We start from the raw sequence: 11,667 nt of genomic DNA on the forward strand, positions 1-11,667 counted from the left end.
AATAAAAAACCCCACTTTAACAGATACAGGGTGGATCAAAGTATGAACTCTGAGTGCATGAAAAGCGCAGTTCCCCCTCAAGTACATTTAATTCAATTTTAAGGATATCTGTTTACATATTCACATGCTTCTCTAAATGTTTTGTAGGAATGAGCATCCCTGTGCTGTGCCCTCTACAGAAAGAGAACAGGAAAGAAAAACTTAAAGGAGGGCCAAGTATGGCTGGATACAAGCAGTACTGGGTAGGAAAAAAGCAAAAACAGCTTCAGACACATCTGACTCTCTTTACAGGAAGCCTTAATTCACTTACGTGCAGAGTACTACAGCTGCAGTGACAAGAGGAGGAAACAATTCATCAATAACCGAAGCTCAACACAGCATGCAAAGTCATTAATGTCTCAGAAGCATAGTAGAGGACACCAAGCTTTTCCTGATCTCCCTAGTATTGTAATTACTGAATGGCCTTGATACCATCAAACTGCATCCTAACCCAAGATCTTAGCATAATGGCTAATTATTTCCAACATTGGAAACTTAGGGGGGGGGAAAAAAACCATGGTGACAGCCATTTTATTGTTCAGATGGAAAGCGAATACCAAACTCAATGTGCAGTTCTGTGGTGAGAGTGTCAGCCATGATGCTAACCCAAAGTATCCTGACATTATACTGAACCAAAGTTTGACCTTTCGACAACACCTCGTGAACACAGCAATAAGATCAGGTCTCATGTCACGCTTATCAGGAAACTGGCCGGAACAGCATGGGGCTTCAGTCCACAGGCCCTACAAACCTGAAGTATATATTCTGCGGCTGAATACTGTGCACAAGTGTGGTCTCACAGCAGTCACACAACTCCTTGATACTCAACTCAACAATGGCATGTGCATAGTGTCAGGAATGCTCATATCTGGCTCCCAGTTCTATCGCACATCCAGTCTCCACAGATTAGAAAAGCTGCCCAGACATTTTGCTTTCTCAGCCATGTCAGGGCAAACATGAGGATCCCATTGCACAATGCATCACCTGCAGAACCCGCCGAAGTAAAGATTAAAATCCCACAACCCTTTATGGAACTGCATCAAGGCCCTTACACTCAACTTCAATGCTGAGGCTCTATGGAGAGCCACATGGAGCATTTCGACTGCTCAAAACAAACAGCTTGTCGTTGAACCAGCCGAGGAACCGCTGGTTTTGCTTTATGTCGGAAGGACTGGTGTAGATTGCATCTTATGGGAGATGTGGACAAACCCTGTTTAAATGGAAAATGAGGCAAACACTTGTATATGACTGTGGTCACCAGGCACAAACGATGGAGCACCTCATATCTGAGTTATTTCACTAGGGGTCTGAAGGACATTGCCACAGCAGTGAGCTGGTGAATGTGATAGCTATCAAATCTAGATATAAATTTGTAATGGTTGCTATCTACCGAAGCCATACGAAAGAAGCAGCAGCAGCAGCTGAATTATTAGTCTCTTTCCCATGCCTTCACCCGCCAGAAGAGATGCAAAATCCCATTGTGACAGTCTTGATAAACTTTCGGTTCTATTATCTGTTTCTTTCAAGCAAAACTATATTTAGTTTCACTTTAATAGAGTCTAGAGATATTAAGAGTGTCCAATGACATGTACAAATTTTATTTGGGTTCAAAGAGCATAGATTTAACATGTCCTTGGGTATTATATGTGTGAAAGGGAAGTGAATGAGGAACATTTGACTCTTTGATAGGACCATGGAGGTCTGTGTTTTATGAGTCTCTTTTCAACTCTCTCCAAATAGGGAAAACAGCTCATGAAACCCTGATTTTGCAAAGATTATACAAAAGGGAAACACCTGTTGTGAGGTCAGCTAAAAATCAAAATGAGCATATATTCGTGCATCTGAGAGAGGTCCTAGCAAAGCTCCATGGTGGGGGGGGGGGGGGAGAGAAAAATATCACCTTATAAAAGCAGAAGGGGAATGAGGGGAAACAAGTCAGCCTCCTTTTTAACGTCAGCTGATGGAAATGCTGGTACTGCAGTGTACAGAACTGAGGGTAGAAATGTAATTTTTTATTTTAATCCATATTTTGGGGGTAGGGCATTCTGTTGTAATTAGTTAATTTCAAGGAATCCCCAAAATTAAAATACTTCCTTACACAAATGCCTGTTCTGCACAGGCCAGGAGTATACTGCTTTTAACCTTAATCTGTTCAACTGTACTGGGGAGCAGCCAACCTGAACACAAAGCATACCACATACTTCTTCACTGTTCCTAGCTATATGCTGATTTCCTTACATTTAATTTATACTGTCCAAGCACAGCCAAAGGGCTTGTCTACACTACCACGTGGGGTCGATTTAAGATATGCAACGTGAATACTGTAGCTGAAGTCGACATACTTAGATCTACTTACTGCGGTATCTTCACTGCGGTAAGTCGACAGCTGACGCTCTCCCGTCGACTCCGCTTGTGCTCCTCATTCTGGTGGAGTACCAGAGTCGACAGGAGAGCACTCAGTGGTCAATTTATCGCATCTATACAAGACGCAATAAATTGACCCCCACTGGATCGATCACTGCCTGCCAATGCAGTGGGTAGCGTAGACAAGCCCAAAATTAAATCTAGCACAGCTGAAAACTAGCATATTTGATTCTTATTGGCTTGTAAAGTCAGATGTAGGTAGAAGTGTTACAATTTAAGTGTTCTTTGTATACCTTTAGTCTCTAGTTATTAGCTATTTAAAAAGTAGCTCAGTGTTAAGACCTCTCCCCATAATAGTAGTCTGCATATGCTGATGAAGTTCATTTTCAACTAGACATTACCTCAAGAATACACAGCTTTCTAATAAAGAACTCCTGCATTCTCATAAGTCTTCTAACAGTGCTATAGTTAGTAGTATGCAATTCTGGTTTTGTTAACTAGCTTCACAATCTACAAAGCAGCAATGCTACCACTCCACAACTTTACAACTCACAGGATGTTCTAGCTTTCTACATAGTGGCCTGAAGAAGGAAGAGAAAGTCGGTCAGAAGCCTGCTGGTGGACGGGAAGGTTCGCCACTTCATTTTAACTTAAAATACATTGACCTTATCCAGGTAAAGGTAAGATCATGGAACCCTTCTACACTAGAGGACTAGATCTCTGCACAACGTTGACCATTGCAGCTGAGATTCTCTTTGACTGATTCTTCTTCAGATGGATTAGTGTCCACACTAAACAGTTGTTTGTGTGCACTAATACACTGTGTCCACACACAGCACTTGCACCAACCTGTGCATTGTGCTACTTATCCCATAATTCCAGGAATAGGTATTTGTGGTAGCAGGTGTGTGCTAGGCAGGGAACTGTATGTACTGTGTATACATATGACTGTACATATATAATTTTTATACAGTTGCATGTGAGATTTAGAGAAAGAGAGGTGTTAAAGTTATGTTGGATTAAACCAATGAAGTAACCAAATGATAATGTCCAATAGCTCTCCCCACTGTGAATGTACCATGAAGGGCAAGGGCTTTTCCCTCAATTACATTCAAAACACAGAAGGCCACGAGTTGGTCACAGAGTGCTTAGGTAAACTGTACCTGGTGTCTTATATGAGCATTGCTGACTTCATGTACCAATACTCTTTAGATAAGGGGCTTGGTTTATAGTCTCTAACTTTTCCATATTTTGGTGAACTATTTCTTCTTATCACCTCTAAAAGTCAGATACACGAGTGAAGGGAGGACAGCCCTCCAAGCTGCCTAAAAATTCTTCACTCCCACAGCACATCTAATAATGTCCATCTCCTGGGGAAAGTACTAGGGGAGAGAGGTCTGAGTAGTGGCTACTGAAATACCATGGATATGTATGAGCGAGAATTTAAACCAGGGCATACAGTGCCCTCCTCAGATATTATAGGTCTGGGAGATACTGCTGAGGCAGCCGCTTCACTGCCATGCCATTTCAACCCACAGTAAGGCACGCATTCATTTGTTGCTATAAAATTAGCATGTGTACATATGTATTTTTTCCACGAGCTAAAGATCCATGGCCCAAAAATTATTATTGTAAAGTTGTACTGAATAATATTTACTGTAGAATAAAAATCGCACAACTAAATAGTTACTTTTAATAAGCTGTTGTGTGCTGCATTCCTCCCTGGGAGAGAAGCAAGGGGTAGAGAGTAGGAGTAAGAGCAAAAGCAAGACCAGGTTAGTATCACCTATCCTGTATAGATCCAGGAATTGGTGGGAAGAAGTTGTGACAGCTTGGTGGGAATATCAAAGGAAGCATCGTAGCTACAATGCTATCATGCTTGCATTGAAACAGCTCCAACTGAAGCAGTCTGGACAAATGCATTAAGACTTATTCAGAGGTCCTACAATCTTATCGGTACTGGAAATACCTTGTGAAACATCTGGACACAGTATTGGGACTCCGCATTTTACCAGCATTCCAAAGGACCACACTGGTACCGGGAATGCCACAATTCTCTACTGTGGATGGAATACGGATACATGGTCAACAGACAACAATAGCCACACAAGTCTAAGAACAGCATTTGATTGCGGCAAATTGACTTAGGTTGCAAGGTCTTTCACGTGGTAAAAGATGACAGCACAAAGAAAAATTAGTCAAGAAAACATTATCGCTTAGTGCAATACAAAGACGTTCTTTTTAATTAAAAAATTTTCACTCATTTTTCTTCCCTCCACCTCAGTCCTTCCATAAAGCAGTAGCTGGTTGTTAACAGGTAGTTTGCTGGCAAACTGATTTTTCTTTTTAAATATCTACGTAACATAAAGCTGCTCTGCATATTCAAAGTCATTCTTTGGATGGCATAGATGTTACAATTTATGTATCAGAACCCCGTATTTAAAAGAGAAATCAAGGCTTGTGAGATTTACAACTTCATTTTCAAAAAAGGTTTTGTCCTTTACAATTAAGAGTTTTAAATTCAAATTAAAAAGGTTTCATAACTAAAGGAACAATATCTGTCTTTGTTGCTACTTTAAATTTAGTGTTACAAATAGAGCCGAAAACCTTTAACAGCAAATCAATCCTCTTTCAAAATGAAATACTAAGTGTATAGCCTAGATTCCTGTCAGATGTCAGTGAACACCACCATCCAAGCATCTGTGGTCTCCAATCAAAGCCATGGTACATATTTTCTATGTACAATGGGAATACTTTTAGCTTTCTCTCTTCTATTTATAAAGATCCAAGATATTGCACAACTTATTGTTCTATTCTTTCCAGACACAACTCCCATTGTAACTAATAGGAGTTACACATATATACCAAAGAGAACACACCCTTCAATCAGTAACTTTGTTACGGCAATGTTCAGGAGAAAGATAAGACATTTTCCAAGGGAAAGGAGAGACTTAAGATTTATTTGGGTCTTAAACTAACATGTGATTGTATGTATGCCAATAGCTCAGTTATGCAGCTTTCTCCCCTAGAACTTCCAACAGTTTTAAGGCATCTGAGAGAACAACAATTAACCAAACTGATCACAGTGACACTCTGGTGTGTGGCCAGCCAAGCTTACTGTTATTTACCTATTCTTTGACAAATTCATCATTGTTTATAGGCTCCAGTTTCTATTTCTGTATTAAGTGCTCTGTGGCAATCTGAGACACTTAGGCTGCTGCCCTCTGTAGGATGATTAGAACTTCCCCTTCCCCCACTTCCCAACACAACACTCAACTGTACAGGACTTTTAAGGAATAAAGAGGTCTAAGTGCAATAAATGTGAGATGAGCTGGAATAGTGGGAAGCTAGAACATGGTTAGCTGCTGTTGCTGCCTAGTTTATATTTTAAACAAAGAATTTTCATTTGCCTTTGAAAGCCAGTTTCTATAACGATACAAAGTTTAACATGTAGAGCGCTTTCCAGTCCAGAGCATTCAAGAAAAAATATGATTGATAACACGAGGAAAAACATTCTTGGGAGTACTAACACATTTGACACAGTATTCAGAGTTGATTAAGAAAGAATTGTACTCTTTCCATATTAGTCTCATTGATACACAGGGACATCAGAAAACAGGCTGATGCAGCTTAATATGCAGAAGTGAGAGAGGAAATTCATTAAAAAAAACTGTGGTATTCCAAAGTGCAACGTTTTGTTCTTCCCTCTTTGTGCAGGTTTTTCTGCAGCTCCTCCTTTCCCTTACAAGAGATTGGAAACAATTGCAGTTTTAGTTGAAGATAAGGCAGACTGACATTTATTCAAAGCTCTGCCGTAATAAACTGAATACCATAAGTTTCTTTTTCAGTAACCCGAGGAATAATTTCACTTAGACACACACACAGTGCTGCTGACAGAAACACCCAGTTGGACAGATTGAGGCCTGGTCTACACTAGGAAATTGAGTCAGTAGAACTACCTTGCTCAGGGGGCGTGAAAAATCCACACCCCTGAACAATGCAGTTAAACCAACCTACCACCCAGCAAAGACAGCACTAGGTCATTTTCCCCCCCTCAACTTAGTTAACGCCTCTGAGGAAGGTGGAGTACCTACACTGACAAAAGAACCCCTCCATAGATAGTGGCATAGATAGTGTCTTCACTGAAGCACTGCAGCAGTGCCTCTGCAGAGTTTGTATAGACAAACCCTAAGAGGTTGTTGTCTTCTCCTCTCTCCCCCACATACCCACCGTTTTCCTTCCCCTTATTACCCACAAAGTCCACACAAAACTTCTACAAACTTTGAAAGAAAGAATGAATGTGTCTCCAGAGTACAGGTAGCTCAAATTAGCACACTTAGATTAGGGGCATTGAAGCTAACATAGCTCGAGTGAGAGTAACCACATTTCCAAACAACGTGAGTTATACACAGTGATTTGATTAGCAGCATAGAATGACAAGACTATCTTCTGATGACATGTTGTAACTCAAGTTATTGCATCCCCACTGCGTTCCTAGTTCAAGCTTCAGCAGCACTCAGCTTCAGTCCCTCCACTGGCTAGCTACCTTGAGCTTAAAGCAGTTTTCTCAAACTATAGATTTGTGTGTGATCAAAGGGGTCAAGTTAGGGGTAATATTCGAGTTATAATTTGATCTTACTGTGCTGTGAAGACACACCCTGTGACAATGCAAAAGACTGCAATGTACACAAAGTTTGGACATTAACAGAAGTATCAGGTAACAGCAAAGAACAAACGTAATCCACAGACAAGCCAAGATCAATGAAAATTAATGTAGGCAAAGAGACGTTCTCCACTCCAACTTGAGTTCACCCACCTTGGAAAGATTACATGTACAGTGGCAGCAGTAATACATAGCAAACTTCCAACAAGCCTAAAAACATGAATGATGAGAAAATTTACATTCTAATACAATGAAAGTCTAGTAACATCACAAAGTTTGGTTCTTGGCTAGTTTATGATAATAGTTTGTACAAAATGGGAGTGAAAGAACCATCTTAAGCCGTCTAAGTCTTCTGTTTAAGTACTGGGATACGCTTTTTCTTCTTTTTTTTAAATGAAGCATCCTTTCACTTAACTCTCCACAACAATACTCAAGTTTCTTTTAGATTTGTTTATATAAAGCAAATATGGTAGGCTCTAGTTGCCTAGTAGTTGCTAAAAACACAATCAAAAGAAACCCAATTAGACCAACATCTTCATTATTAGTAACTAATAACAGTATTTCCTTCTAACCTGCATGATGCCAGCTTTCCAATGCATATCACACAAAAAGGCCTTGCATGTCTCAAACACTATACTTCTATTAATCAATTTGTTGTAGGAAAGCCATACTAACAATCTACCCAGAAAATGTGCAGGAGTCCATGCCCATTAGCTTATTAGTCAACATTAGAGTTAATACTAGTTATAGAAGTCTTGACAATTGGATCTAGAGTTGGACATATCCAGTCCAAAGAAATCTGTCTTCTTAATAAAAGAGCAGAGCAGACAAATGCTGTCAGTTTACCAACTATCCAGTTACTTCAGTTTCAGAAAAAGAAGAAGTGGAACTGGGTAGTTTTTCCATGTAAAAAACATACTATCTGACCTAGCAACACAGATAGGCTGTGATCCCATTTTCCAGTGCTGTCATACTACGGAGGATGTAACACAGATAGTAAAACATCACACTAAGGATCAAACTACTGTACAAAACCAACTAACTTAAGACCAAGGGTCACGGAATCATAAATTTGCCGCCCACCTGATTCTGATCCACAGTTATTCAGTTCACATGAGTACAGGTCATCAGCAAAATTCTTGCAATAAGCTATCAAATCTCTTTCTCTGGGACATTGATAATATATCAGGTCACTCCATTCTACTGTACAGGTGTCTCTCTTGCTAAGATTTTTAAACATAAAACCAGCAGCAAATCGCTTTCTACCTTCTGTCTCTGTGTAATTAGCACTATTAATCCCATGCTATCCAAGTCCTCTGGCACAGCAGTGATTTGGTTTTAATCTCTGCTGAGTTGTCTTCCTCCACTCCCCAGCAAGCCATTCAGATCAGATCTTGGCAAACTCCTAGGTCAGAACTAAACTTCTGCTGCAGAAATAGCAGTCTCACTACACTGATAGAAATGTATTGAGACATGCAATGCCTGCCTTTTTTATATCCAAAAAAGGAAAGAAATTAGTTGCTCTTATACAGATTAATTTGCAGAACAGAGAAAGTTCTTTTCTGCATCTCTCCTACCCTGTAAACCAGTCAACAGCCAATCGCCACATAGCAATCAATAGACAAGGTACCCAAATATAACCCCAAACATTTTACAAGCTTGATACTGTGTAACCCTATAAGCACATTCTAATATGGTATTTCTCCTCTCAATGTCACTGCTGGAGACCACACTTACTGTCTTTTCAGCCCTGAACAATTGATTAGTCATGTATTTCCCTTGTCCCTTAGCAGGAAGAGGAGTCCCATGCTATTTCACTGTTTCTCATGCTTCCCAACCTGGGGAGCCCATGCTTCTCAGCAGGATAGAGTCCCTTACCACCCCAGTATGCTCCCCTCTGTTCACCAACTGCCACCTTTGAGGTGTAACCAACAGTCTCTATAATGCATTAAATTTTATGGCCACTATCAGACGGCACCACATAGCTCAGGGGGAAGTGAAAAGGCTTTTCACTCTGAGGTTTTTCGCTAATTCCTGTGTTTTTCGTGTCCCCTGGTCTCCCTATGTATCTCAAACTAGGCCACGGGGTCCCCATGTCACCTGAAGCTACCCCATGTCAGTGTATTCCTTGCCACTCAGGGACCAGCGGGTGGCCACCAGCTGCTTAGAGGCACCTCCTGACCCCAGATAAGAAGGAAAACTCCTTGCCACTCTTAGCATCACCTGCATTCACAGATAGGCAAGAAATCCCCAGGCCGCTCCACACACACCCTGCCCCTCGCAAGCCAGACGAGTTGAGGAGAAACCTGCAAGGGACCCACCCCTGGGCTGCTGACACCAGAGCTTGCCTCCACTGGACAGAGCAAGAGGATTCTCCGCCTAGGGCCACCTGCGCTTCACACCCAGCACCCTCCAGCTGCACCCTCCAGCCGTGCCCCCCACCCCAGCCTCCCCCCAGACCCAGGCCAGCAGCCCCAAGCTCTACCTGTACCCCCTCAGCCCCCCCCAGGCTCCCAGCCCCCCCGCTACCTGTACCCCCCAAACCCCCCCAGGCTCCCAGGCCCCCCCCGCTCTACCTGTACCCCCGCGACCCCCCCAGGCTCCCAGCCCCCCGCTCTACCTGTACCCCCGCGACCCCCCCAGCTGCACCCCCGCGACCCCAGCCCCCCGCGCCACTCACCCCATAAGCCAGTCCATGGCTCTCCCGGGTGCTCGCTCCTGCTCCGCTGCTGCGCCGCCCGCTGGGCGCGGGGCCGGGGAGGAGCCGGGGCGGGCTCCTGCGTCCTGCCCGAGCTCACCACCCGCTCCGGCCTCTGGGGCTGCGCATGGGGCCGCCCGGCCCCCGGCGGCGGGGCTGGCGCCCGCCCCCACCTAGCCCCTCCCCCTCGCCCCCCCGGCGGCGGGCGGGCGGCTCGGCCGGGCTCACGCTCCTGCCCCCAGGCTGCGCCGGGTCCCCTTAGCCTCAGACACACTCCCAGGGAGGCCGGAAGTAAACACACAGGCCCCCGCCCCCTGCTACTGCTAACCCGGAAGTGTTCCCCCTTCCCCACCCGGGGCACCATGGGAAATGTAGTCCGGCGCGCAGGCTGGGGGCCACATGGAGCCCCTGCTGGGCGGAGCGCACCAGGCAGGGTGTCTCCTCTGCCACCAGGGGCCCCCCCGGATCGGGGCCGCTGAGTGACTGTTAGTCCACCTATCAGAGGGGTAGCCGTGTTAGTCTGTATCCACAAAAACAATGAGGAGTCCGGCGGCACCTTAAAGAGTAGCCGATCGGACTCCCCGTGCGCGCATCCCGTGAAGTGGGCTGCAGCCCGCGAAAGCTGATGCCCAAATAAATTGGTTAATCTCTAAGGTGCCGCAAGTCCTCCTTTTCTCATTGTTTTTGTTATTCCTTTGGCTTCCTGTTTAATAATTGCATGGGGCCATCGCTGTGACGGGGTTTTACTTTATTACTGATCTGCCCGTTAGGAGATTAGCATAGCTAAGAACTGGGTATTATTATGTATTTAATTATTTGCCATCCCTTATGGGTGTTTTAATATTAACGATAGTTATATTGTTAGTTATCTATTGTTAGTAGACGGCACTGTGGCCTAGCTGCTCAAACCCAGTGCGGGGAGCTAGGACTCTTGAGTTCTGGCTAAGGGGGCATGGCCTTGCCCCCTAAGAAGAGGCTGCATGCACTTCCTACAGAGTAGTGGCTTTCAAACTTTTTTTCTGGCGTCCCAGTTGAAAAAAATTGTTGATGCCCAGGACCCAACAGAGCTGGGGGTGAGGGGTTTGGGGTGTGGGAGGGGCTCAGGGCTGGGGCAGAGGGTTGGGGTGCAGGGGTGAGGGGTTCAGGGTGTGGGAGGGGGCTCCAAGCTGGGCCACGGGGTTAGGATGCGAGAGGGGGTGCAGGCTCTGGGGTGGGGTTGTGGATGAGGGGTTTTGGGTTCAGGAGGGGGCTCCAGGTTTGGTGGGGCTCAGGACTGGGGCAGGGGTTGGGGTGTCAGAGGGGAGTCAGGGCTCTGGGCTGGTGTTGCAGGCTCTGGGGTGGAGCCAGGGATGAGGGGTTGTCGGGGGCTCAGGGCTGGAGCAGGGGATTGGGGTGCGGGTTTACCTCTGACGGCTCCTGGTCAGCGGTGCAGCCGGGATGCAGAGGCAGACTTCCCACCTGTCCTGGCTCCACAGACCGCACTGCACCCCGGAAATGGACAGCGGGTCTGGCTCCTAGGCAGTGGTGTGCAAGCCCACAGGCACCGCCCCCCAGCTCCCGGCCAATGGGAGTGCAGAGTCAGTGCTCGGGGCAGCGGCAGCATGCGGAGCCCTGTAACCCTCCTGCCTATGAGCTGGACCTGCTGCTCGCCACTTCCGGGGCGCAGAGCAGTGTCAGAACAGGTAGGGACTACTAGTTTTTACTGGCCAGACACCATGGTCCCTGAGTGCTAAGCAAGGTGACCCAGTGCCTTGCATTCCACAACCCAGTACTTGAAAACCACTGCTATAGAGCTGTGGCTCTCAACTTTCCAAACTACTCCTTTCAGGAGTCTGATTTGTCTTACGTATGCCCAAGTTTCACCTCACTTAAAAACTACTTACAAAAATCAGACATAAAAATC

At 45.0% G+C, this 11,667-nt stretch overlaps 1 protein-coding gene across 3 annotated transcripts in view; it reads right to left on the minus strand.

The window, feature by feature from the left end:
• MOB2 (MOB kinase activator 2) overlaps window positions 1-10,054 on the minus strand; it is a 166,453-nt gene extending 156,399 nt beyond the window's left edge. The window contains exons 1-2 of one of the 3 annotated variants that reach the window (XM_073347215.1): window positions 9,747-10,054; window positions 7,220-7,276 (exon numbers count right to left, since the gene is read on the minus strand). In XM_073347215.1, the coding sequence (XP_073203316.1) occupies window positions 7,220-7,276; window positions 9,747-9,763 (74 nt within the window). In that variant the 5' untranslated portion in view covers window positions 9,764-10,054. The remainder of the gene's footprint in view (window positions 1-7,219; window positions 7,277-9,746) is intronic. The other 2 variants (XM_073347216.1, XM_073347220.1) reach the window with 2 other exon arrangements.
• Window positions 10,055-11,667: the final 1,613 nt, after the last annotated feature.

This window comes from Lepidochelys kempii, chromosome 6, assembly GCF_965140265.1.
Source record: "Lepidochelys kempii isolate rLepKem1 chromosome 6, rLepKem1.hap2, whole genome shotgun sequence".
In the NCBI taxonomy this organism is placed as follows: domain Eukaryota; kingdom Metazoa; phylum Chordata; order Testudines; family Cheloniidae; genus Lepidochelys; species Lepidochelys kempii.